The 27,289-nt window shown below is 53.8% G+C and overlaps 1 protein-coding gene across 2 annotated transcripts in view; it reads right to left on the bottom strand.

Moving 5' to 3' along the window:
* CACNA1B (calcium voltage-gated channel subunit alpha1 B) overlaps positions 1-27,289 on the bottom strand; it is a 206,271-nt gene that overhangs the window by 733 nt on the left and 178,249 nt on the right. Inside the window, exons 36-46 of one of the 2 annotated variants that reach the window (XM_058524660.1) lie at positions 25,033-25,160; positions 19,327-19,423; positions 16,256-16,364; positions 10,554-10,661; positions 9,867-9,979; positions 8,757-8,884; positions 6,013-6,154; positions 5,690-5,806; positions 3,631-3,835; positions 3,150-3,394; positions 1-2,438 (exon numbers count right to left, since the gene is read on the bottom strand). The exon at positions 1-2,438 is cut by the window's left edge and continues 733 nt beyond it. In XM_058524660.1, the coding sequence (XP_058380643.1) occupies positions 1,908-2,438; positions 3,150-3,394; positions 3,631-3,835; positions 5,690-5,806; positions 6,013-6,154; positions 8,757-8,884; positions 9,867-9,979; positions 10,554-10,661; positions 16,256-16,364; positions 19,327-19,423; positions 25,033-25,160 (1,923 nt within the window). In that variant the 3' untranslated portion in view covers positions 1-1,907. The remainder of the gene's footprint in view (positions 2,439-3,149; positions 3,395-3,630; positions 3,836-5,689; positions 5,807-6,012; positions 6,155-8,756; positions 8,885-9,866; positions 9,980-10,553; positions 10,662-16,255; positions 16,365-19,326; positions 19,424-25,032; positions 25,161-27,289) is intronic. The other variant, XM_058524661.1, reaches the window with a different exon arrangement.

Below are 27,289 nucleotides of genomic sequence, written 5' to 3'. Positions count from 1 at the left end.
AACAGGAGCACAGCGTCCACATGCACAGGCCGAGATCCCAGTTCAGTCGTACCCTACTGGAGTAAAATACTCTGTTATCTTAAAGTTTCAGAGGGTTGTGCCTTCGAGTGAGGAAATTCTATAAAATGGTATGGTCACGATCATGCTGAAACCCCACAACAGGGGGCGGTCTTGTGTGTTTTCTTCCTATTAAATGTGTGTCCTGTTGCATAGCCCTATGGGTTAATGGCATCTGCTCACTGGGACATACCTCCACACACGGACACGCACACGCACACACACGTTTCTTGAAGGAGAATCCTGGGGTAAAAGCCAAGGGAACACTCAAATGATCCAGCAGAGAGGTCATCTGACAGGTCAGAACACGGAGGACACACCAGAATTGACTCGTCCAAACGCTCCTTTGCTTCACCAAACAGAGGGTCTCCCAGTGTTACGCACAACATCCCAACCACAGTTTCTCCCTTTTGAGAGTGGCCACGAGGCTGGACTGCACTTTTGCTGCCTGCTTTTCCATAAACAGTGCTGGGCTTCAGACGCCGCCACCACCTCAGCCACAGTCGCTGAGTTTCTCCTTCATCAATTGCTTCCTCTGAGTTTCAGTCTCATTTCAGTCGGGGTGTCACATCTGCTCAGACATGGGACCCCCTCCTGCCCGACAGCCCACATCCAACCCTCCTCACCCCACTAGCCTCTCCCTCTCTTGGCCTCACGTGAAAAGAAACTTTCACAAGAGATTATGCCCTGCTTGGCACCATCCCATCCCTGAGAATCAGATGTAGAACAGATTGAAAACGCCCCACACGAGCACACACTCTACCCCGCGCTGTGGCTTCCACGCATGGGAGGAACACAGGGAAACGGTCACCTCATTTCCAACTACAACCATCCTAGGGGATGTTGTCTGAGTGTCCTCCGTTGACACCAGCTCTCTACTTGGTTGCTGTTTGGAAGTTTCCACAAAACCCACCCACAGTTCACACAGGTCTCATGTCACCACCCCCAGGAGCCTGGCACGAGAGGGCTCGAGGTCAGGCACTTGGTCGAGAGCAGCGGGGGCCAGGGGTCATCTGGGGACCCCCTGGACTGGACACAAGAGCATTTCCTCGTAAAGTCACAAACACGCAGCAAGAAAAGTTGAGATCTTCCTACAGGTTTGATTTTTTTTAAGTTATGTTAACATTTCCTTCCCCATTTTTCTGGTTTTCTATTATTTCTAGATCAAATATATAGAATTAACAAGCACGTGAAGGGTGTTCTGATTAAAAACCAAAATCAACGGCAGGAACATTTTCCAGATGTGGTCCCTGTCGGGGTTGACGGTGTCTGGGAGAGGACCGAGACCATCTTGAGTGTATTTCTAGCATCCATTTGCCGCTTAAGGTACAAAGAGCGACACTGGACATGTGTGGATGCTGATGAGACCCGTATGGAGCTGCAGCCGGGCTGCCAGGGCTGCACCTCTGTTTACCACCGACCCCATCCTGCCGTCTCGCCGTGCGTTAGACATGTCCTGCTCCTCTGTAGCACATGTTTGCATAAAGGATGCGCCGCACAAGATTCTGACCTCCTAAAAAAGGTTCCAAGCACGCACCCCGGATGCTGGGGTCCATCACACAGGATTCAGAATGTCGGGCCCCACTCAGCACACATGGCTGCTTCCTGCGTAGGGTCTGTGGGATGAGACCCAGGAAGGCAGCATACGAGGGGATGGAGAGAGCCACGTCCCTCTACAAAAGGGCTTCAGTCATCCATCCAGTGTGAGAGATGAGCAGTGGGGCCTCCACCCAGCTGGCCCAGGAGGCACGTCTGAGTGCCCCGAGTGTCCCCAGGAGCCCAGCGTGGATGATAAAACTCATCGACTGGAACGCACCCGCTGAGCGGTGCGTGGCGGCAGTGGCGTACAGCTAGCACCAGTGGTCTTGGTCGGGGTGGTGGTAGCTGTGCCGCGCCCGGCCGCCCGAGCTGAGTCCCAGAGTGCAGTGGTAGCCGTTGGGCACGCGGCGGAGGGGGTGGGACTGGGAGGTCAGGGAGGACACGTAGGAAGTCCGGGAGGAACGGCCCGAGTTGGTGGCCACAGCTTCCTCAAAGGTGAGCGTGTCCTCAGGCTGGGTGCGCGCAGTGGCCTCACTGTCCAGACGCTGCCCCAGGTAGGGGTCAGAGCCGATCCGAGAACCGGGGGCCAGGGGCTGGCTGAGCGGGTCTCTCTGGAGCAGGGTATTGTGTTCGGAAAGGCCACGGCTGAGTCGGCCGGGAGAGAAGGCAGGGAGGCTAGTTTGAGCCCCAGCAAAGTGGACGGGCGAGGAGTTGGCGGTCTTGTAGGTGATGCTGGGACGGGGGGTCAGGGGGGTCTGGGGGAGCTGCCTCCGGCCCCCGCGGCCAGGGGTGCTAGCACCAGATGTTGACAGCAAGGGGCTCCCATTAACCGAGCCACTACCCTATGAGGAAACGGAATGGAGCAAATCAACTCTGAGGACAGGACCACACGACAGAGCAGGTGCAAGTGAGAGCCAGGAGGCAGTACGAGGGGCACAGAGTCAGGCAGGTGCGCTGGACCCAGGTGGGAGCCAGGAGACAGGATGAGGGGCACAGAGCCAGGCAGGTGGGCTGGATCCAGGTAGCAAGCAGCATGAGGGGCACAGAGCCAGGCAAGTAACCAGGTGAGAGCCAGGAGAAGGGGTGAGGGGCACAGAGCCAGACAGGTGGGCTGGAACCAGGTGAGAGCCAGGAGAAGGGGTGAGGGGCACAGAGCCAGACAGGTGGGCTGGAACCAGGTGAGAGCCAGGAGAAGGGGTGAGGGGCACAGAGCCAGGCAGGTGGGCTGGAACCAGGTGAGAGCCAGGAGAAGGGGTGAGGGGCACAGAGCCAGGCAGGTGGGCTGGACCCAGAAGGCAGGGCAGGGGTGCAGGGTGGGAAGGCCATGGTGTGTAGGCCAGGATGGCAGGTGATGCGAAGCGCAGGCCCGGGGCCCAGAGGAGAGGAGACCAGAGGCCAGCCCACCCCAGTCGGCAGGAGGGAAAGTAAAGAAGCGCCTAGAGAAGACGAGGTGCACTAGGGCAGGGACGGCAGGAGTGCAGACACAAACAGGACACGAGGGGGATGGCAGGGCAGGGGCGTGTGCAGAGGAGCAGCCTGCCTGCCTGGCTTACCTGTTTTGGGGGTCCTGGCTCCTGCCCAGCCGTTGGCGATGTGGGGTGGCTGCCCAGGGCGGGCTTGGGCTGGGGGGGCTCACGGCCCCCAAAGCGGTCGCAGGAGTAGAAACGCTGCTTCTCAGAGGAGGAGGAGGAGGGCTGCCTCCGCTCCTGGGACCGGCCACGCTCCTGTCTGCGCTCTCTCCGGCAGCCTGCGGGCCCCTCTCCCGAGGGCGGCCCAGGACCCGCGGTGCTGCTGGGAGCTGGTCGGAAGAGGAGAGGTCAGCACAGGGAGCTGGCGAGGGACGGACCCCCACCCCGACCCGGTCTACACCGCGTGCAAGAGTTCCCGGGGAGGAGCTGAGGGTGTGGTGGTCCTGCCTGGTTCCCTTTCCAGGGCCGGTGGTGGGGTAGTCAGGTATAGAAAGGAAGAGGGTCCCCCACGGGCTCTCAAACCCCCTGCTTGGGCCTACAGCCACTCAAGGGCCCCGGCACACACCGCCATCCGTGTCTGCGGACAGGCTGGGTCCCTTTTCCAGGGACTTCTGCTTCCGGTCCCTGCGGCGGTGGCAGCGGTGGTGGTGATGAGGGGCCTGGCTGGCCGGTGCACGGTCCAGCGCGGCGGTGCAGAGATGGGCCACGTGGGGGCGCTGTGGCGCCAGCGTGGAGATGGAGCGCTTCATGGGGCTGGCATCCGCGGCTGGCTGCAGGGACACGGGGCAGCGCAGCCTGAGAGTGGGGCCCCTGGGAGGTTGGGGCAGCGGGAAACAGCCCTGACACGGGCTGGGGTTCAGGTACAGCAGGACAAGTCCCGTCGGGAGGAACTGGCCTGGGATTCAGGCCCCACAGCTGGGGCGTCTCCCCAGACACGCTGGCTGAGCTCCTAAAGGGACACAGGTTCGGCAGGGTCCCCTGGAAGGCCGCACTGAGGGGCCGGGGCTTGGTGACCACTAGGCCCTTCTCTCTCCCTGGAGAGCTCTTCCCACTCGAGACACCCTCAAGAGTGCTCTTTGCACAAGGTGCCGTTTATGGGGTGTCTTCCCCTCCAGGCCAAGCGAGGCCTGGGCAGCCGGTCAGCCTCAGCGTCCCTAAAGGACAGGAAGGATGCCAGGGAGAGCGAGGCTGTTGGCCTGGCCAGACGAATCCCAAGTGGGGGGCCCAGAGGTGCCTCAGCGGCTACAGTGTGATCACTCTGCTGGCTCTCTGTCCATCCAGGACCATGAAGCTGCTCCCCCAGGGCTGAAATCAGGACCTAGAGACACTGCTCCTCCCACAGCCACCACTCGGCGTCAAGAGCCCAGAAGGGAGAAGAGGCACCAACACGGGCTGTGCACTCACTGCAGGGAGGCGGCCATCATAGGGTGGTGGGCAGAGACAGATCAAGTAGGAAGTGAGGACAGAGCAGGAAGGAGGAAGCCATGAAGGAGGAAGTGAGGAAGGAAGAAATGAGGAAAGAAAGAGGAAGTGAAGAAGGAAGAAATGAGAAAGGAGGAAGGGAGGAAGAAAGAAGTGAAGAAGTGAGGAAGGAGGAAGGGAAGAAGGAGGAAGGAAGGAAGGAGGAAGGGAGGAAGGAGGAAGGGAGGAAGGAGAAAGGGAGGAAGGAGGAAGGGAGGGAGAAAGAAAGAAGTGAAGCAGTGAGAAAGGAGGAAGGGAGGAAGGAAGAAGGAGGAAGGGAGGAAGGAAGAAGGAGGAAGTGAGGAAGGAAAAAGTAACGAAGCAGGAAGTGAAGAAGTGAAGAAGTGAGGAAGGAGGAAGGGAGGAAGGAGGAAGGGAGGAAGGAGGAAGGGAGAAAGTGAGGAAGGAGGAAGGGAGGAATGCGCATTGTGGTGAAAGCAAAGAAGGAAAGAGGACAGAAGCCACCGCCAACAAGAGTGAGTGTGACAAGTCACGAGAATAAAGTCCAAATTAAACGCACAGCAACAGAAACCACAGAGAGGAGGCAGCCACAGAGCTGGAGGAGACACACATGGAGGGCTCGGGCCACTCTAGGCCAAGGGGAGCTGGCACACAACCCAGGAAGCCCTGAAGGTCTCAGGCAGCCCCCTCCAGTCCCTCATCTGCTGGCAAGTTAGCAGAGTCCCTGAAACAGCCTGTCCATGTCCTTATCAAAGGGGCTCAGCCCCCTTCCCAAGGCTTCCTGCTCAGTCTCCAGACCCATGCCAGAGGAGCAGGGGCTGGGAGGGGGCGCTGCCTCCAGTTTCCAGAGATAGAACCAGCGGGTCCTCCCCAGGGCCTCCATGAAGGTGAAAAGGGTGGATCAAGCTGCGGGAGCGGGTGGAGCTGGGGTGGGAGAGGCGTGTCCCAGAGAGAGGGGCAGGCTGGGTCAGAGACACGGGGCTAGGGGACAGAGGACCGCATGCCCCCACAGGAGGCTGAGCACAGGTGGGCCATGGGGACTCTCTGTTAGCCTGCCACACCTCTTGACCAGCATCGTGCTCTGGGGCTGCCCAACGGGGCTGTGTCCAGGCTGCAGTACAATGGGGAGGTTCCACCCCAGCAAAGCCCTCTCCATACCAGCTCTCCTCAGCCCCACTCCCTGACCCTCCCAGATCACCCACCTGAGTCTCTGCCGCCAGGCGGGGCATGGAGGCTGCTCGGCCCTGGCTCTCCAGCCCAGGTTGAGGCTCTCCATCAGGGCCTCTCAGGGCCATGCTCTGCATCTGGACATCCACAGCCTAGGGGTACAGCAGCCCCCCAGTCACACTTGGACTCCAGCTCACTCTCACCTTCTCCCTCATCCCTGTCTCACCCCATCCCTGTTTCACCCTCATCCCTGTTTCACCCCCATCCCTGTCTCATGCCCCCAGCCCTGTCTTGCCCATCCCCATCTCACCCCCATCCCTGTCTCACGCCCCCAATACAGTCCCCCAGCCCTGGGCACCCTCATTGGTTTTCCTGGCTGCACCACTGGGATCTCTGTTGAGTGGCCGTGCTCCAGGGGTGTCCTCGCCTCGTAGGGCCCCTCTTGGGTCCTCTGAGTGCCCCAGGAAACGGACTCCTTGATGCCACTCTCTTGGGTTTGTCTGTGGAGAAGAGAGGGTTGTCCTGTTGACTCGGAGCTCCATGGCCCCCAGAATGCCCACCTAGGACCTGGCTCCAACCTGCCAGGAAACCCTACTGGTGCCTGTTCTGGGCTAGAGGGACCTCAGACGGGGGAGGCCCCTCGAATGCAGGCACTCCCAAGTGGAGGCACAGCAAGCGACATGGACCCAATGCTGGAGCTCAGTGGATGGGCAGAGAGGGGACCCTGGCCACCCATCTGAGGAAAGCCTGGGCCCATGGCTTCCTGGTCTAGGGACATACAGCAAGCTCCTCAGCCCTAGATAGAGGCTCGTGAGTGCAGTGGGGGCAGGAATCATTCATGGCAAGGACGAGGCCATGTGTGTACAGCGTACATAGTGTACAGCGTGAGGATATCCTGCTGACACTGGCACACAGCGAGCCCTGAGCCCATGGCCCCGCCTAAGGGGTCCTCCTCTTCCTCACCTCCAAATTCACTGGCTCCTCCCCAAACCCCTGACCCCCAGCCACGGAAGCTGTTCTGCCCTTCTGATCTAGGCTCCAGTGTCACCTTCTGGGGGAGCCCTTCCCTGGGCACATGCACTGCACCCGCCTGCCTTTCACTGTTGGTGTCTGTCTCTTTCGTCATGTCTCCCAAGTGGCATCGAAACTGCCCAGCATTAGCCTGGATTACTGCTCCTTCTCAGGTTCAACGGAGCATCACACACACTCTCAGTCACCGGGCTGAGCTCAGAGGTGGAGCCAGCAGATGGCCTCAGCCGGCCACACTAATGACCAGACCGATCGTGGCTGGGATTTCTGAGAACATCCTTCCTCTCCCCAGAGCTGCAAGCATCTCCCAGCAGTGTGCTGTGTGGAGCTGCGGCAGCCTCGGGAAAGGCTGAGCCTGAGAGGAGGCACAGCCAGGAGGATGGAAGCTGGCTCCCAAGGCCTCGTCACCCGTGAGGTCACACCATACTGAAGCCAGGCGTGCACCTACACCGTCCATTAGATGGCTCAGTCAAGGCCCCCACTGCCTGGCCCAGGAGTGGTAACTGATTTGTGTAGAAATTATAATCAGCGAAATAAGTGATGTTCATTTTCCTAAACTGAAAGCCTGGCTCAGGTCAATCCAAAAAGACACCTCACCACCCCATGCCCTCCAGCACACACGTGCATACATGCGCGTGTGCCCACACACACTCAGATCAACTGTTTAACTTTAAATGCAAAAACGGAATCTTAACCACCATGGAGAAAAGAGAGTACAAGAACAAGGGGGCTTCCAGGGGCTCTGGGAGGCCAGTCCCCAGGGTCTGTATGTACTTCTTGGGAGCACAGTTTTCATACGGGAACATGCATAGTTTGGGTCAGGTTCTCTCAGTGTTCTGGAAGGTCTCGTCTCTGGACATGTGCCCCTGCAGGGTCGCCCCACCCCATCAGCTCGGGCCTGGCCACGACTTGCTCTGGCAGGTGGGGCATGAGGAGAGGCCTGAACACCTGCACCCTGGATGCTTCTCGCACCCTCACCTTGTGGGGCAGTCCAGACACTGGATGGGAGACTGAGCCATCCTGGGCCCACCAGTCCAGAGGAGCTGGCCTAGGCCCAGGCCCAAAGAACTGCCAGGCTGGCCCCTAAATGTGAGAAGTAACACACCACTCAGTGACGGCAGTCTGTTCCTCAAGAAAAGCTGCCTGATTAACAGTCCATGACCCAAAATCAGGCTTCAAAAAGGAACCTTCAAAACGGGTGCAGAAGAGGAAGAACACGGGCCTGGCCCCGCCTGGTCTCCCTCCAGGCAGCAGGTCGGGTCAGGCCCCACCCTCAGCCTTTGCGGGGTGAGGCACTGCACAAGGCCCTGCTCGGGGCTCAGCCAACGACTCGCTTTGGCAGTGGGATGTTAGCAGACATGGGACCCTGCCGGTCCGGAGGGCACTGAGAGGACCCTGCCCTCCAGTGTAGCCCAGCAACCTCTCAGAGACCCACAGTGCAAAAAAAGTGATTGTTATTTTTCATCACTTGGTTTGGGTGGTCATTACCAAGAATGACTGCAGCAAGAGTTACACGACATACGCGGACCTTACCAATTTGTCTACAAAAGAAAACTGATTCAGAAATCAATACCAAAATGGAAATCTGAGAGGAAAAATGTTTCAAAGGAGTTAGCAAGAATAGAACACAAACAGGCCGTTAACAGAACAGGGTAAGGATCTGAGATGGAAGATTTGCAGGCACGGAAGGCCAGTGAGGAGGCAGAGGAGAAATGGGCACGCAAGTGCAAGTGACAGCTGAGACCTGAACTGTCTAAGGCAGTTGACCTCAGCACTGTCAGAGGCACCTGTCTAACACTAAGGGAATAATTTTAGAGTTCACCACAGAGACCGCTCACAGCAGATGTGGACCAGCTTTTGGGTAGCACCCACAACAACATCTGAGTGGACGTGGGTGTGGGGTGGACGGCGGAGCCAATCCCCAAGAGCAGAGATGGGACCTGAGGGCTCCCGGTCCTGGAGCGCTGCCCACGGGGAGCCCTTCAGGTGTCCAGCAGGAGTGAGAGTGGGGAGGTGGGGACACTGGGAGTCCTGCTTTCTCCAGGCACCGCCCATCCCGCAGGGGGTACTCACACGGCCCCACCGTTGCTGAGGGAGGCCGAGCTCTTCTGCCGAAGGAAACCCCGGGCTCCTCGGAGCACAGCTGGCTGCGTCTGCTCCAGCGTGGCCTTCAGAGGGTGGAACAGGGACACGGGGCCCATCTGCAGAAGGGATGTGGGGAGGACAAGGAGCTCTGAGGGCCAGGGAGGTGCCTCAGCGACCTGCCCTGACCCCACAGCACAGCACAGGCTCCTCGCATCTCCTCTGGGTGAGGCCGGTGGCCTGCCCTGCTCCCCGTCCCATCCCTACGTATGAGGCAGGCAGGAGCCTGCTCCCAAGCTGGCTGTAGGCAACTTCAGGAAAGGCATCTCACTTCTTGGAGCCTCAGTTTCCCTACCTACAAACTTCAGGGACTGGCTCCAATTACAAATGGCAGAAAGATTTCGTCTCATCCTCAACTGGACTGACTGGTAGAGGATGCTGGAGCCCCGGGCAGAGCAGAGTTCTGAGGAGATTTCAGGGCAGGGGCGTCTGCACAGACAAGGGAATGGTGTGGGCACCAGGTACTTCCCGTCCCCAGGGGTGAAGGTCCCTGTAAGCTCTGAGCATCAGGCAAGTTTCTAGGCAGAGTCTACACATGGCCAGCGAAGGTTCGCTGTGTGGGAAAGTTGTTATCTTGAAGGATGACATCAGGAAGATGGGCCCCCAAACCCCAGTCAGAGTCCTGAGTGGACAAATCGTGACCCTGGACCTGTCAGTCTGGGTCTCTTTGGTCCCTGCCTGGTGCAGGGCGCACAGATTCTCCTCCTCCCAAAGCCATCTCCTCAAGTACTCTTCGTGACCGTTCTTCTACCACTTAAAAAAGGGGTATTGCCCAGGGCCTCTGTTCTCAGCTGCCTTCTCGCCGGCCGCAACGCTAGCTCTCCAAGTCAGGGGCTCCCCAGTACCACCTGGCAACCAGTTAACGGAAAGCAGAGAGGCTGTATGGGGCTTCTGACTCTGGGGCCAGAGAGGCTGCTCCAAGAACCTCGCATCTTTCTCTTCCCGCTGCACTTTCTCCAAGAAGGTGTGGTCCCCACTGCTGTCAACAACTCAAGGATGCCAGAGTCAAAGTTACTTCCTGGAAATCCTGGAGCCTGGTACCTGGGACAGGCCTCCAGGAGCTTGGTGAATCTGGTCTCTGGTGGTTTTGTTCTGTTTGTAGAAGTCGAATATCATCAGAGCTGCGTAGACTTTCCCCACTGTCATCTCGTCAGCTGTAAGAAGAGCAGGCGAGGGAGAGAATGAGAGGCTCAAGTTGGGAGGAGAAGTGGGACAGAGAAGCCACAGACCACGCGGGGTGAGGAAACAGCCCCCACCACGAGGACTGCTGGACACCCCCAGGCGGGCGCACAGGCCTCAGCCACACCAGAGGCTGAGCTTGTCCCACCTGGAACTGCACGGACTCTGCCGAGGCCCCACTGCCTCACCAGGCCCTCAGGCTCCTCCCCACAAAATGGAGCTGGAGTTGAACCTTCCAGCACCTCATCCTTTCTGGCATCTAACTGTAGGAGTCTCCCTACCTTTTCTCTGGATTTTTTGAAGTAAATTCCCCACACCAGGAGTGTGAATGACTTTGCTCAACAGAACAAAGATCATCTTCTCCACAGCTCTGTGCACCCACTTTGAAGACCAGTCTTCCCTGCAGGTGGAAACTCAGTCAAGACTACGGAGGTGGTGAGCCCCTCTCCAAGGTGACCTGATAGTCGCCCTCGCCCAGGTCTCCCTGCTCTGCCTCTGGGTGGACCACGAAAGGGGGGCAGGCAGAGGGAGTCTCTCACCCTCACTTACGTTTGTGGGGTGGCACCAGCAAATCCAGGGTCTTCTGGGGCAGATTGGCCCACACAGAGGAAATCTCCTTCCTCAACTCAGCGTCACACTGATGCTGCTTCGTGCCAGCTGGGGCAGCGCAAGGGTGGGAAGGGAAGAGCGATGTTAGGAGCCAGCCCGCAGCCCCCTTGAGGGAGGCAGAGCTGGGGCATGCGGAGGGAGACATCGTGTAGGGAGAAAGGGGGCAGAGACGGCACTGGAAGAAAAGTGCGGGGGAAGAACCACTGCCTTGGAGGCTGGTCTGAACTCTCCCTACCAGAATCTGCCTAGAGAAAGAGGTGCGCGAGCAGAGCAGTAAGGTGGTGTGGAGGTGTGCGCACGCGCGTGGGGCGGGGGCAGGGAGCTACAGCAGTGCTCCAGCCACTCATCCATCCATTCAGTACTATTTACTGAGCGCCCACCAGATGTCACGTGCTGTTCTAGGGGGCGGAGCAAAACAGAAGAAACCACCCTTCTGGAGTTACAGGACTTTTAATCTACAATAAAGTAGCAATAAGTTAAAAAATCCAGCACGTTGGACAGAGGAAGAGGCAAGTGGGGAGGGACGAGAAATAGCAGGAGGGCTGCAGTTTTGGACAGCGTGGTCAGGAAAGGTCTCAGAGAAGGGGCGAGTGTGAAAGCCGCTAAAGGCAAAGGCCTCGGAGTGTCACACAGTGAGCCAGGAGGGCAAGGCCGGGACGCAGGCCAGGGACGCTGAGACGGGAGGCAGAGCAGAGTTCTGAGCAGAGGGATAAAATACCCTGATTTATCTTATTAAACAGTAAAATTCACCCTTTTTAGTTACCCCATGCTATGAATTTTGGTGCATACAGTCGTGTATCCACCACCAGTGCCAAGCCCCTTGGGGCCTCGGCAGTGAACCTCCTCTGGCCCCTGGTGAGCATTGAGGCATCTTCCGTCTCCAGTGTTCTGCCTTCTCCAGAACGTCACGTGATGGCACCACACCAGGCACTGGCTTTCGAACCTGACGTCTCTAAATTCAGCGTGTCGCATCTGGGTCCTTCATGTTGCTGAACCTCACTGTATGGACAGACAAGTTTGCTCATCCGCTCACCAACTGACAGACATTCGAGTCGTTTTTAGTTTTGGGTGATTATGAATAAAGCCGTAAACATTTGCATATAGGTTTTTGTGTGGACATATATTTTCATTTCATCCTACTTAGACGTGGCTGGGCCATACAATAAGGAACTGCCAACCTGTTTTCCAAAGTGGCTGCACCAGCTTGTATTCACACCAGGACACTGAAGAAGTCCAGTTTTCTGCATTCTCACCAGCGCTTAATATCATCGTTGAAAAAAGAATTTTAGCCATTATAATAGGCATGTAATGTTACCTTGTTGTAGCTTTATTTTGAATTTCTCCAATGATTAATGATACAGAGCATCTTCACATGTGTTTGCCTTCCATACATCTTCTTTGGTGATGTGTCTGTTCAAATCTTTTGCCCATTTTTGTTGGGTTGTTCATTTTCTTATTACTGAGTTGTGAGAGATCTTTATATATTCTGGAAACCAATCTTATATCAGATAAGTATTTCACAAATATTTTCTTCAAGTCTTTCACTTGTCTTTTCGGTTTCTTAAATGTCTTTTGAAGAGCAAGAGTTTCTAATTTTGATAAAGTTCAATTTATCAATATTTTCTTTTATAATTCACATTTTTTGTGTCTTACAAAATCTTTGCCTCACTCAAAATTGTCAAGATTTTCTTCCTGAGTTTTACTCTAGAGGTTTTATAATTTTACATTTTGCATTTATGTCTATGATCCATTTGAAGTTAATTTTTGTAAAAGATATGTGCTATGGACTGAATTGTGCCCCGCCCCATTCATATGTTGAAGCCTTAACCCACAATGTGACTATACTTGGAAATAGGGCCTAGAAGGAGGTAATTAAGGTGAAAGGAGGTCATAAGGGTGGGCCCCAATCCAATAGGGCTGGTGTCTTATCAGAACAGGAAGAGACACCGGAAAGCTGGCTCACTCTCTGCATGTACTCAGGGGACAGGCTGTGTGAGAGCACACAGTGAGAAGGTGGCTGCCTACAAGCCAGGAAAAGAAGCCCCGGAATGAAACCTACCTTCCTGGCACCTTGATCTCTTAGACTTCCAGCCTCCAGACTGTGAGAAATAAATTTCTGTGTTTAAGTCACTCAGTTATATTATTTTGTTATAGCAGCCCAAGCAGACTAAGACAGTAAATGTCAAGATATTTGCGGGGGGGGGGGGGGAGGTGCAGGGGCATATAGTTGTCTAAATTTTTCCAGCACCATTTGTTGAAAATTATCTTTTCTCCATTTAATTGTCTTTGCAACTTCATTGAAAATTAATTGACTGTATAAGTGTGAATCTATATGGAGTCTCTATTGTGTTCCACTGATTTTTGTCTACATCTTGTCACCAACACCACTTGATGGATGTAGCTTTACAGAAAGTCTCTGATTCAGGTAGGGTGAGTTTTTCACCTTTGTTCTTCTTTTTTCAAAATTGTTTATGTTACTCAAGTTCTTTTGCTTTTCTACCTATATTTTAGAATTGCTTTGTAAATTTCTACACAAAAGCCTGTTGGGATTTTAATTGGGATAACATTGATTCTATGGATCAATATGGGGAGAATTGAAATCTTAACAATACTGAGTGTTCCAACACATGAACATGACATGGTGCTTGATTTATTTAGGTCTTCTTTGATTCCTTTGGTCAATGTTTTAAAATTTGCAGCATACGAATCTTGCATATATTTTTTAGAGTTACCCAGCAATACAGAAGTATTTCATGTGTTTGATGCAATTTTAATGGAACTTTTTAAAATTTGAATTGTTACTTGCTAATATATAGAAATACATTCACTTTTTGTATATTGACCCGTATCCTGTGATCTTGCTATACTCATGTATTAGTTTTAGTAACTTTTTTTTAAACGGTTTAAAACAACAGAAATTTATTGTCTCAGTTCTGGAGGCCAGAGGCTCAAAATCAAGGTGTCAGCAGGGCCATGCTCCCTCCAAAGGCTCTAATGAAGAATACTTCCTTGCCTCTTCATAGCTTCTGGTGGCTCCCAGAAATCCTTGGCAATCCTTGGCTTGTAGATGCCTCAGTTTTATTAACTTTTTATTAGACTCTTTGGGATTTTCTGCATAGATAATGACATCAGTTGTGAATAGAGGCGGTTTCATTTCTTTCTCTCAATTGGCACACCTCTTATTTCTTTTTCTTGACTTATTACAATGGCCAGGACCTCAAGTACAATGTTGAACAAGAATGGTGACAGCAGACATCCTTGCCTTGTCCTTGATCTTAGGGGAAAGTAGTCAGTCTTTCTTTGTTAAGTATGTCGTTAGCTGTAGGTTTTTCATACATATCCTTGATCAGATTTAAGAAGTTTCCTTTAATTACTAGTTTATGTAGAATTTTTTTAAATCATGAATGGATGTTAAATTTTGTCAAATGCTTTTTCTGCATCCATTGAGATGATCATACAGTTTTTCTTCTGTGATATATTAAGTTATATTGACTGATTTTTAAACTTGAACCAACTTGCATTCCTGGGATAAACCCTACTTTTGTCATCATGTATTAATATATATATGTTCAGTTTGCTAAAATTGTGTTGAAGATTTTTGTGTCTCTATTCATGAGGGCCGTTGGTCTGTAATTTCCTTTCCTTGTAATGTCTTTTTCTAGTTTTGGTATCAGAGTAATGCTGGCCTTGTAAAATAAGCTCGGAAATATCCTCTCTTTTTCTATTTTCTGGAAGAGTTTGTATAGAACTGGCATTATTTCCTCCAAAAATGTTTGGTAGACTTCACCAATGAAGCCAACTGGGCCTGCAGTTTTCTTTGTTGGGAATTTTTTAACTATGAATTTAATTTATTTAATAAATATAGTATTACTCAGGTTATCTATTCTTTTTTTCAGATTATCTCTTCTTGAATGAGCTTGACAGTCTCAAGGAATTTTCCCATTTCACTTAAGTTATTGAAGTTATTGACATAACTTCATAAAATTTCCTTATTATCCATTTAATGTCAGTAAAATCTGTGGTGGTATTCCCTTTTTAGTTCCTTATATTGGTTTTTTTTTTCTCTCTTTTTTTCTTGATCAGTCTAGCTAGAGGCTTATTAATTTTATTCGTTTTATTTTTAACATGATCACTCTGGCTGCTGTGTTGAAGGTAGACTGAAAGGGGCAGGGCAGAAGCAGACCAGTTAGAAGGCTACTGCGACAATCCAGCCAGCAGCTGACAGAATGGTTTGGACCAGGAGGTGGCAGTGGGAGAGGGTAGAGAAGTGACCATATTCTGGGTGTATTTCGAAGGTAGAGTAAGAAGATATGATACAAGATTAGAGATGGATCAGAAGACGTAAGAGAAAAAAAGAGAGAAAAGAATGACTCCAAAAGTTTTGGTTTGAGCAGCTGGAAGAACAGAGTTTCCATGGATAGAGATGGGGAAGACTATGGGAATATGTGGAGCTCAGTTTGGGCAAGTGAACTTGGGTTGTTTATTGGGCCTCCAAGTGGAGATGGGGAATAACTTGTGGGATAGAGGCCTGGGCTAAAAATACAAAATTGGAATTCATGATATTTAAAGCCATGGGAATTGGTGAGATGGCAAAGAGAACAGTCTGAGGCACACAGTGACAATCAGAGATGGGAGATATGAGAAACCAGAAAAAGAGACATAAACGGGTTTCAAAAAGAAGGAAGTGGCAACTGAGAAAAGGCTGCTGACAGGTCCATGAGACAAGGGCTGCGAACGTGGAGGCCCCTGGAGGCTTACCAAGAGCAGTTCCAGCAGAGCGCTGCAGTGGCTGGAGACTGAGAAAGAGAAATCAGATGACACAGACCAGTCTCTCAAGGAGCTGGCTGCTATGAAGGAAAGAAGAAAAATAGGGAAGTCGATGGGGGAGGAAGAGAAGAACTTTTTAAAGATGGAAGAAATAATAGCATGTTTATATAGGGATACACATAATCCAGTAGAGAGAGAAAAGGACAGAGCAAGAAACAGGGTACAGAATTCCTGGCACGACGTGATCATGGTGACATCAGGACCTAGCATGCAAGGTGGGGACTGGCCTCGACTCATCTGTTACACAAGAGATGGCCACACTCAAGGGTGCAGATGCAGGGAGGAGGGCGATGGGGGGGCATGCAGGCCCCCTCTGGTGACTCTGTTTCTCTGTGGAGAGGCAGCGGTCATCACACGAGAGTGAGGGCGGGGAGGACAAACGAGCTCCGTTCTCTCTGCACTTGGCACAGGCTGTGCAGTCCTGTGGGAAGCTCAGGAGAGGGCCTGACAGCTCGCTATGGGGAGGGGCAGAAGGCACGCAGACACTTCACCCCAGAAGGGGTGCTGACTCATGTGAGGCAGGGCCAGGCCTGTGTCCTGGCTCTAACACTCGCTAGCTCTGGATAAGCTGGACAAGTCAGTTAACTTCACCGCACCTCAGTTTCCTTATAGGAAAACGGGGTCATACAGTGCTAACATGCAGGATGGCTACCAGGGGATGAAGTCAGTGCCCAACAGAAGTGCCACAGGCAGCTGTCCTCAGTCCCCTCAGACAGCCCCCTCACCCCCTCCCTGCACACCAGCCTGGGGGTGGCTTTCAAGGGTGGTCCCACGGCCCTGGCTTGGTGCGCTCCCTCCAAGGCTGCCTTGCTCACCCGGAGCCAACTTGATCTCCAGCGCGGTCCGGATGAGGGCCATCAGTGTGGATGTGAAGTGGACGGTCATGTCCTCGTTGGAGATGGGCATGTTCATGCGAACCAGGCGCTGGGGACAAGGGAGCAGGTCAGGGCCAGTCCTACCTGGGTCCCCCCGCCACAGGACTACGCAGTGCTTGAGGCCCCTGGAGGCTGGGCTTGGCCTCCCGGGGGTGGTCCCTGCAGGTGCCGGGGCCCAAGTGAGATTGGGTAGGTGGGAGTTTTGCCAGCATTCACACTCACCCCTGGACCCCCATCCTCATCTGAGCTGAGGATTCTCCTGGCTACAGAAAAGTAGAAGTCCAGATAAAGATTGTAGCATAGGGCCAGGGCAGAAGCCTGGATCCCTCTGAAAGAACAGGCACATCCTCAGCCAGAGGGACCCCTGCCCACTGCCCATGGCTGGAAGAGTGTGTGGCCTTGGCTGAGGAGGGAGGGGTCTGGGCTGCAGGATCAAGGCTGACATGCCCTGGGACAGCCCACAGACAGAAGGGAAGACCCCTGCCCTCACAGTTCTGCCTAACCTCTACTCCCATCTGCAGCCTGGAGCACTGGACAAGGGATGGGGTAGCCAAGAGTGCAGCTCTGAGGTCCAGCTCCCACTGGGCATCCCTCAGGCCCAGGAAGTCTTCTGGCTCTCACCACCCAGCCAGGGGGCCTGGAGGAGATGCTCAATGCCACACGCCCAAGGAAGCAGGGGAAGCCTTAGAGACCAGCTCCTCCCAGCCAGAAGGACCCGGAACAGATGGGACGGCACGGGGTCTTGGGCTCAGCCAGCAGCACGCGGGCTGGTAGGGGTGGCTCAGGGCCATCCGCAGGAATATAAGCACTCTGGACAAGACCGGGGGCAGCCCCCTGCAGCTCTGCTCCCCATTTCCTCATCAGGTGAGCAGTCTCCCTTCCTCTCTTCGGTTTCAAGGACAGAACAGCTGGAGATAGGTGTGTCTGCACTGCAGTCCTCTGGCTACAGCCAGCAGCTGCCAAAAGCCTGAGGCTCTGAGAACTTAAGCAATTTCCAGGAGGAAAAGGGTCTCCATGTGTCTGGAATGTCCTGAGCATGGGGCGCCACCCAGCTGGCCAAGTGGAGCCCAGTGGCACCGCGACCCATCTATCCCCTCCCAGTAGCCTCCTGTCCCCTACGGCAGGGCCCCTCCCTGGGGTCTGCCCGTCCTCTGCCAGGCCTGCACCCTGCAACAGGGCAGCTTCTCTGGGGAGGGCCACTCTGCCCCCAGCCCTGCCTCCAGCATCCTGGCCCAAAATCCAATCCTCAGCATGACAGAGGGCAGGTGGCTAGAGACATGAGCCCAGACTCTCTCCCCCGAATGCTGGCAAAGCCCCACTTGGCATGTCCAATCATGGTCCCAGGACCTCACATGTCACCTGTGTGATGCACACCAGGAAAAACAGCTTCCCAGAGCACAGTGTCCCTGCAGACCAGCACCGATGGCAGTGGCAGAGGCACAGGAATTCCTCTCCAGGGGAGTCAGGGAGTCAGGAACCGGCATGAAGGAGGAGCAAGAAGGTGATTTCCAAGAGAGGAGAACTCTGTCCAGGGCACCTTCACCAGCGGCTCCCGTCTGCCTGCCTAAGTCCTGGAGGGCCAGGAACCTCAGGGCTCAGCAGAGGGGCAAGGCCAGGGCAAACAGACGGGCATCTCTGCCCAGGGCCTAGACGCCCCCGGCCACGGCCCTCTGTGTATCTCCTGGACCCTCCCAGCTCGCCAAACCCATCCACTCCCACGGGCCCCAAGGCCTCCGCTGGTCTTATCATGCCCAGGACCTTGGAGTTGGCCAGCACAGCTGGGGAGGGGCTCCAAAGGCCACCCTGTCGTGGCCCTGCCTGCCCACTCTGGCCCTGGGTGTGAGTGTGGACAGAGTTCTCCTTCTTGGGGACCAAGCTACAGCCTTGCATGCAGGGCTCCAGGCAGGCACAACATGCATGCCAGGCAGGGGAGGGCTGAGGAAGACACCAGAGGCATCTGCGTGTGGCTTGGAGGAGCCACTCAGCTCCCAAAGGCTGTGCTGAGCCAGGTTACAGGCGCAGGCCAGAATTGGAGCACAGAGACAGACAGCGTGGACAGAACCAGAGATGAAATCTCTAGGGGGAAGCTGGCTCAGAGGGAGGCAGACAGCAAGAGGGTTCCAGACACATGCTAGCTGAGCTGTAGGACTCGGGCCGGCTCTGTTTGCTGGGGAGACTGGGGGCCTCAGGAGGGCTCTCGGGTGGGTAGGTGGGGTGCTAGGGGAATGAAAGGTGCTTACGCACCAAGGGGGTGACTGAGGATGTATGGCAGGTAGGAGCAGGCATGGGGCTGGAGCCACGTGACCTGCTTGCTCACCCAGAGGGGAGGCCTGGAGGCGTCCCTCAGTTTACCCCTCTGGACATTCAGCCACCTGGGCTCCTCAGCAAGGGTGGAGTGGGCATGGGGCCGCCTGGCCCCCGGGGCTGTCCCCTCCCTGTCCCCCTTCCTCCTTAATGCCACAGTGCCTCCTTCCCACCAGGCGCCTATGGAGCCCTGCAGACAATGCAGCCCGGCTGGGGAGGTTCTGCATGAGCAGAGCTGGGGTTGGCTCCTCAGATGCACCAGAGGCCCTGCAGGTCCTTGTTCCCCAAGGGCAGACCCTGAGAGCTGGACCACTCCACCCATATCAGAGTCTTAGGGGACAGAGGGGCTGAGTGTGATCCTGAGCCCAGAACAAAAACAGCTTCTGTCAAAAAAGCGGGTCTATCCCCTCATTTCTAGGAAAGAGGAGGGAGGGAGAAAAGGCAGGTGGAGGTCTCTGGCACCATATTCCTGAGCCTCTTGGGGGCTCTCAGAGGGGGCAGACCTGGGGGACAAGGGGCTGGTACAGAGAGACCTTTACAGTGTCTGTGTCCCTCCGTCTGGGATGGAAGCAGAGATGGTGGGGGCAGAGAAGAGAAAGAAACAGTGAGACAGCAGCACGGCAGGCAGACAGACAGACAGGCCCCAAGAGGCAATGGGAGGCCAGCCCCAGCACAGACAGCCTGGGGGGTTCAGGGTTGGGGTCTACCTTATATGCAACTCGAGCAGGGCATTTCTTCCCCAGCCCCAGGGGGGGGGACATGTGTTTCAGCATCTCAAACATGTCATTGTAACTGATGCGCCCACTGGAGACCCAGCCCAGAGAGGCAGAGGCAGAGTGGGGTCCACAGGAGGGGTGCGGCAGGAGGGGCAGGGGGAGGAAGCACACAAGAAAACAGATTCAGTTAACCAGCGTTCGATTAAATGCCAAAAGTCCAAATAAGTAAGATGAGGGTTTCTCTGCTTGACTCGATTCCCTCCTTTCCCCCCAGCCTCACCTCCGCACTCCGGCCCCACGCAGGGCAGCGGGCAGGGGTGACGTCAGAGCTAATGAACATGGAGGGATGAGGAAGGGCTGCATCGGGGCGGCTTTGGGTTGTCAACTTCTGATTTTATACTTTTAGAAACCACAGATAAAGCCAAATCAGAAAAGGGCTGTTGCACCATGCCGGGAGAGCTGGCAGACAGTGTTACACGACCCATGAGGCCAGCCTGAGCACCACAACACAAACTTCAGCTTTCCTTAATGCTCGATTTGCTTCCACATTAGCCTAGAGGCTAAAAAGGTGGAGAAAACTATAACAGAAGCCAGAAAACTAGAGCTGCACTGTTCTGCAGGGAACCCCAAGGCTCTAGAGACAAACTTGACCAAGGCACGTCCTCCTCTAAGCCCAGAGATGCCCGAGGCCGGCCCAGGGCAGGGCTGCTGCGGCCAGGGCTGGGCAGGAAATGGGAGACTGCGGGGCAGGGGTGCAGCTAGGGGGATGTGGCTTGGTGCCACTCCTGCACCTCCTGACAGCACAGCAGGGGCAGGGCTGGGACCGACACAAGGGACAAGCGTCCAGATTCAGGGAGGTGTCTGGGGGCTGATGGCTGCATCTTCCCGAAGTAGAAAGGCCGCCAGGTCTGAAGCCTCACCTCCACCCCGGGACACTTGCCTATGGGACCTGCTTGGGGTCCCAGAGAAACAGTCGGCTTCAGGCCACCCAGGAGAGAAAGTGAACAGCCTTTTCCTGGCAGGCGGATCCGCCCCAGGGCCTGGCCCTCCTCCAGGGCTCAGACGGTTGAGTCAATTAACCCAGAGGTGAAGCAGGAGGGCCTGTCTTTGGGCCCCCACTGCCTCTGCCCTCTCCTCCCCAACTTCTGACCCGAGCTGGCAGCTGCTCCCCGTCTATTTGTGCCCACACTCCCCTCCTCTGGGGCCCTCGGTCTCCGGCCTGTCTGACCATCAGCCCACCCTCTAGAGCCCGGAGGCAAAGCGGGTGAGACAGCTTCTTCCTCGGCACAGGTGAGACCTGGCCCCCGGCTCTCCCTTGGCAGCTGGCCCTTACCCTCACGGCCCCGCCAGAAAGCTCTGAGTGCACTGTCTCATAAGGCTACCTGTCCTCAGCCAGCTGGAGGGGTCGGGGAGGTTAGATGGGGACAAAAGCGCCCAAGAGGTTGGAGTGCGGGGCAGGGCAGGGCAGGAGAAGAGAGGTGAGGTGTCGTCATTCCCAAACCAGGCAGGGAATGTGTGCTGTGTTTGCATGTCGGGCAGGGAAGAGCATGTCAATGGAGGCTCTGAAGTCGCAAACCTTGTAGGCCAACCTACGAGGGCAGTTCTTCCCTAAGCCAACGGGTGGCGCAATACAACGCAACAAACTGTACAAATCCTTATAATGAATCCGGCAACTGGAAAGGAAACGTCACACGTTATGGCAACCAAGGCAGACCAGCCTGCCCCACCCGCCCCCCAGCCTGGGACAGGAAGACGCTAAGGAGGTAGAGCCAGAGGGCTGGACAGGCATCACCCTGCCGGGGATAGCCAGGGCTTGGAATGCCCCAGGAGGCGTGGCAACCCCAAGACAATTTCCAGAGCCTGATGCAGGCAGGAGACACTTGCACAGAACCAGCGTGGCCCTGCCCCAAGCCCCACTCTGCTCACACTCTGCACACACCACAACCGCTGGGAGTCCCTCCCTGGGCCTCTGGCAGCCCCTCCCCTTGCTCCCTGAGTGCCTGAGCCCCCAGGGCCTCTGCGGCCCTGCTCTCCTGACTGTCCCCACCTCCCTGGACACACCGTGTCCTCCCCTGGATCTGCTGGTCCAGCTCAGCAGATCCTCGTCCCATGGCGGACACACTGGCCAACACTGACGCTTCTCTCTCCTGCACTACGGCCCCTCAGTCCAATCAGCTCCAAACTGTTGCATTTACTTCTGGAAAAGAGGGAGGAAAGAGGAAGCCCCACTCCGGCCTCACTCCAAGTACTCGCTAACCTCGTTGGACCTGAGGGACCACCACAAAGGGGCCGGAAGCTTGGTGGAGCCCCTAGCCTGACAATCGCCCCCATCCCAGTTCAGAGCCTGTTTCTTGGCTCATCTTCTCTCTTCTGCCATCAAAGCCCTCAGATGCCACCAGATGAAAAGTGTGGGCATGATACTGTCACTCCGATTCAAAAACTATCCCCACTGTCTACAAAACAAGGTCAAAGCAACTTGTTTAACCCACATGTCAAAGCCCTTCTCAACCTGCCTCAGCTGTCCTTCCCACCCCTCCTCGGTGGGCCCTCCTCTCCAGCGTCCCTTCCCCTCTGCCCACCCTCTGAGCTCACCCCATCCTGCCCCTTCCACTCATCCTCAGACGTGCCCTGGCCACACACTAGGTGGCACTCTTCCCCCACAGCCCTGCAGGCAGAGCGCGCTGGGAGCACGTGTCTGCTCAGCACACGGCAGACGCTCAAGAAAGTTACTGGACAGACGCATGAACGTAAAGACGAGCAGACAGTTCACTCACAGCAGGTGTGGTTGTGAGTCTCCTTTCGAGTCTCTACACTTCACACAGAGCTGAGGCAGCAACAAAAGGGAGGATGGGGGAAGGCAGCACCGGAAGCAACAATTCCATGCTTCCTCATCCCCCCACCGCATGCATGCGTGTGCACACACAGTGCACATGTACACTCACGCACACATGCATTCACACACGTTTACACACACAAGCGCATGCACACGTACACACAGGTGCACACATGCAAACGCAGCGCAAAACATGCACAAAATCACGTGTGCGCTCATAACGCACATACAAAACACGCATATGCTCACACACGTGTGTATGCCTGCCTGCATAATGCACAAACACACATGCACACGTGTACACAGAGCTGTGTACACATACACATCCATGCACACGTGCATATGCATGCACATGCACACCCACATATGCTTGTGCGCACATTCAGATAGCCACACAGTGCAGACACACACACACACACACACCATGAAAGCTTGGGAAATTTCACAAAGTTTTGTTATTGTTTCAAAGTCTCCCCGAGAAAGAGGAGACAACAGAGTGGTCACCTGGGAAATAACCATGACCACACCCTCACATCTGTCGTGGAGGCTAGTGAAAGGCTCACAGCACCCTCTGTCCTGCTCAGGATGTGGGGTCCAGACGGCTCTGCCACCTTTGCCAGGCCTCCCCCTGCCCCAGCTGTCTGGACGTGAGCTACGTTTTCAGCCTCGTGGGAGCAGCGAGTCTGAGTGTTAGTTGTGGGTCACACCTGCGCTACTTCTGGACCACAGGTCTTGTGTTGTCTTGCATGTGCCCCTCTGGGGTGAGGCTCACGTTTTGCTGTCTGCTCTCCACAAGCATCTTGACGTACCCCTGGCTGCCTGTGCCTTCCAGGGCCCCAGTTCTAGAACTCTGGATTTGCGAAGCAGTCTGAGCCCTCTCTGGCCCAAGTCCACTTCTTGTATGTCCTAATTCTGCTCTACCTGTGGCTGACTGGAGGAGTCCTGGCCTACAGTTCATAGAGATCTGGGGGATGTCACCCCTTCTCGCAGGCCTGCACTGATCTTTCTTTGCCCATTAGTCCAGTCACATCCTACACATCTCTGTTTTTCAGCAACACAATCTCCTCTAGAAAAAAATCTCTTTCAACCACAGCCAGGACAGCCCTCCTGGAATGAGCCTCAATCCTGCCTCAACTGGAGTCTCTCCTGCCCTCTGCCTGACAAGGACCAGGCCTTGGTGTGGTCAGTCTTCCCTCCGATCTGACCAGAGAGCCCGTGCGCTCCAGCACCAGCGCAGGGTCCTGCAGGGTAGACATGCCGATGCACCAGGAAAATGACAGGACTCTCAAGGCACGAGAACAGCCATGTACACCATGAAACATAAATCACAGCCATGCTTGTTCTGTCCCAAGTGAAAGCCGTAACTTTTTATTCCAGTGGAAACACCCAGAGATGCTGGGGCCTGGAAGTGCCCCAGAGTCCCAGGTGCTGCCAGCGGTGCCTGGGCTTGTCCAGACTGGGAAAGGCTTCACACAGCACCTTCGGGATCCTGTGTGATGTAATGGGATAGGGGCTCCAGGGAGGCTGGAGGAGAAGGGAGTGAGGGAGCCCAGCCAAGCTCCCAGGCCTTTGCGGTCTTAGGGGTCAGAAAGCTTCAGAGGACTCCCCATGCTGAGCTTCAATTTAGGGAAAAACAGGCAGAACCCCAGCCACGAAGTGGGATCCTCACCGTGAGAACACTGACAGCGTCCTCCAGGCCTCGGGCACACAGGGGTGACCAAACGAGGAGCCGTGTGAGGGTCACATGGGCAGGCTGGGGAGCCTCGGAGAGAGGAGGCAGAAAACGGCTGTACCCCCAGCTCCACAGTCTCCTCGTCCCCCTAGAACACGGGAAGTGACAGGCACCCCACATTCACTGGTGCTCAGATGGTTCACGTGCACATCTGCTGAGCGCTCACCACGGGCGAGGCGCTGAGCAGGCCAGGTCTCCCGCCCCTCCAGGTCCTGTGTTTTCCTTACAGAGAGCATGCCCTCGGTAATTACTCAAGCAGCCATTTGAGAGAGTGAATGAATGAATAAGCAAGTGAACGAGTGACAAGGGAACAGACAAATGGGCAGATGGTGAATCCATGCTGCTCTGCTGGCCCCAAGGATGAACGTATGCCATGGGTGTGCAGGACTCTCCCGTGGAACATGGTCTCCAACAACCTTCTGACCCAAACCACTCCCTCCATGAGACCCCTGCTCTGTCTGGAACGAATCAGCCCTCCCTTATGCAGCACAGTAACCCTTTCTCACCACGACCAAAGGGTCTTCAACAAACTAGACCCTTCCTGGTAGCTCATGTGATTTCATTAAGAGCTCACCAAGTGCCCACTATCTGCAGCCTGGGCTGGGGACACAGAGAAGCACATCGGCTCCTGTGCCCGAGGGAGATGGCAGAGAGTGGGAGCCCCGAGTCCATCAGGGAGAATGTCCTAAGGCCCAACATTATTTCTGCCCACAAAGCCCTCCAAAATCCCCGAGGATGGTGAGGCCCCGAGAGAACATCCTTCTGTCGTCCCCATGCCCTCTCCCACTGACTCTCCATGACCCTTACATGGAGGCCTTGTGAGAAGACAGTAAACTCCCATTCAGTAAGAACCTCAAGTCTCACAACACGCCTGAAAACCTCCTAAGAGCTGGACTGAGGGTCTCCAAAGAGGATTTCTCAGCCCAAGAGCACATGGAGAGTGAGGAGGAGAGCACCACCCTGGGGGGGGGGGCAGCACTGTCCTACGTGCAGTGGGATGGAACCCAGGGCCCCAACCAGCACCCAAGGGGGGATGCTCACTTGAAACATGTCCGAAGCCACCCCAGCCCTGTCCTGAGATCCGTGGGCATGGACCATCCCTGAGGACCACAGAGTACGGGGGGTCACTCACCATGCAGCCGGGTCGTACTCAGCCCAGACCCGGATGAACTCGTCCAGGTGGTGAGGCCCTAGGATGGAAGAGTCCCGCGTAAGGTACTCAAAATTGTCCATGATCACAGCCACAAAGAGGTTCAACATCTGCAGGACAGGAAGAAGAGGTGACATAGAGAGACCTCAGCCTGCCCTCTCCCTCCATCCCTCACCCTCCAGCCAAAGTCTGTGTGTGAAGTGATCAAGGCAGCAAAGATCACTGACACAGCCAAAGCCTGCCCAGCCCTTCTCCCCACAGCCTTGCGGAGGACTCCTAGGGCCTCCTCAACACCAGCAGCAGCCTCGTCCCTCGGGTTCTAGATCCCACAGGCTAACCCTAACCAGTATTTAATCCTTTGAAGGCTCTGCTCTCTACTTCTACTGCCCCATCCTAATTCAGGCCCCATCGTCTCGTGTCCACCATCCATCCTGCCACATAGGTCAATCTTCCCCCACTCTGTGATCCCCTCCTCTTCCCCTCTCAGCTAGCCTTCAAGGAAAGCAGTGACTCTGGAGTTAATAGTTTGGGTTCTAGAAGCCAACAGCTAAGGTTCTTCATTCTTTTTTTTTTAATTGAGTTGAAATTCACTTAACACACAATTACATTTTGAAGTGTACAATTCAGTGGCATTTACTGTATTCATAATATTGTGCAACCACCACCTCTCTAGTTTCAAAATGTTTCATCATCTCAGAAGAACACTTCGTACCATCAAGTAATCAACACCCTATTCCTCCCTCCTCCCATTCCCTGGCAACTACCAATCTCCTTTCTATATCTATAGATTGGTCTATTTTGGACATTTCATATAAAAGCAATCATACAATATTTGACCTTGTGTCTGGCTTCTTTTACCTAGTGTGATGTTTTCAAGGTTCAACACATCCATGTTGTAGTGTGTGTTAGAATTTCATTCCTTTTTATGGCTGAATAACATTCTATTGTAGGTATATACCACAATTTGTTTATCCATTCATCCATTGATGAACATTTGGGTTGTTTCCATCTTTTAGCTATTATGATTAATGATGCTATAAATATTCATGTACAAGTTTCTGTGTGGACATATCTTTTCATTTCTCTTGAGTATTTACCTAGGAATGGAATTGCTGGGTCATATGGTAATTGTATGCTTAATTTTTTGAGGAACCACCAAACTGTTTTCCACAGAAGATGAGGCATTTTACATTTCCACTAGCAATGTATAAGAGCTCCTATTTCTCCATGTCCTTGCCAACACTTGTTATTTTCCATTTAAAAAAAAATTATTATTACAGCCATCCTACGGAGTGTGAAATGGCATCTCGTGGTTTTGATTTGTATTTCCCTGATGATTAGTGATGTTGAGCACCTTTTCATGTACCTGTGGTCATTTGTATGTCTTCTTCGGAAAAATGTCTCTTCAGCCACATTGTTTTAATTATTGTAGCTTTATAGTAAGTTTTGAAATAGGGAAATGTGAGTCCTCTAACTTTGTTTATCTTTTTTAAGATCGTGTTGATTATTTGGGGCTCCTTGCAGTTCCATATGAATTTAAGGATTGGCTTTTCCATTTATGCAAAAAAGGCCCTTAGGATTTTGATATGGAATGCATTTAATCTGTAGATCACTTTGGGGGAGTACTGCCATCTTAACAATATTAAGTCTTCTGATTCACGGACATGGATGTCTTTCCATTTAATTAGGTCTTTAATTTCTTTCAGCAATATTTTGTAGTTTTCAAAAAGTGTACAAGTCTTTCAGCTCCAGGGGTATTTATTTATTCCTAGGTATTTTATTCTTTTGGATATTACTGGAAATGGAATTATTTTCCTAATTTCCTTTTCAGATTGTTCATTGCTGGTGTATAGAAACACAACTGATTTTCATGTGTTGATTTTGTAGCCTGAAACTTTGCTGAACTCATTAATTAGTTCTAGTAGTTTGTGTGTGTGTGTGTGTGTGTGTGTGAGTGTGTGAGTGTGTGTGTGTGTGTGTGTGTGTATTCTTTGGCATTTTCTATATAGAGAATAATGTCATCTGCAAATAGAGACAGTTTTACTTCTTCCTTTCCAATTTAGATGCCTTTTATTTCTTTTTCTTGCCTAATTCCTCTAGCTAGGACTTCCATGACAACGTTGAACAGACATGATGAAAGTGGACATCCTTATTCGGGAGAAAGCTTTTAGTCTTTCACCATTGAGTATGATGTTAGCTGTAGGTTTTTCATAAAAGCCTTTTATCATGTTAAGGAAGT

Source organism: Diceros bicornis, chromosome 28 (genome assembly GCF_020826845.1).
Source record: "Diceros bicornis minor isolate mBicDic1 chromosome 28, mDicBic1.mat.cur, whole genome shotgun sequence".
NCBI lineage: Eukaryota > Metazoa > Chordata > Mammalia > Perissodactyla > Rhinocerotidae > Diceros > Diceros bicornis.
Note: the sequence above shows the minus strand (reverse complement) of the source record. Positions and strands in the feature narration are given on the sequence as shown.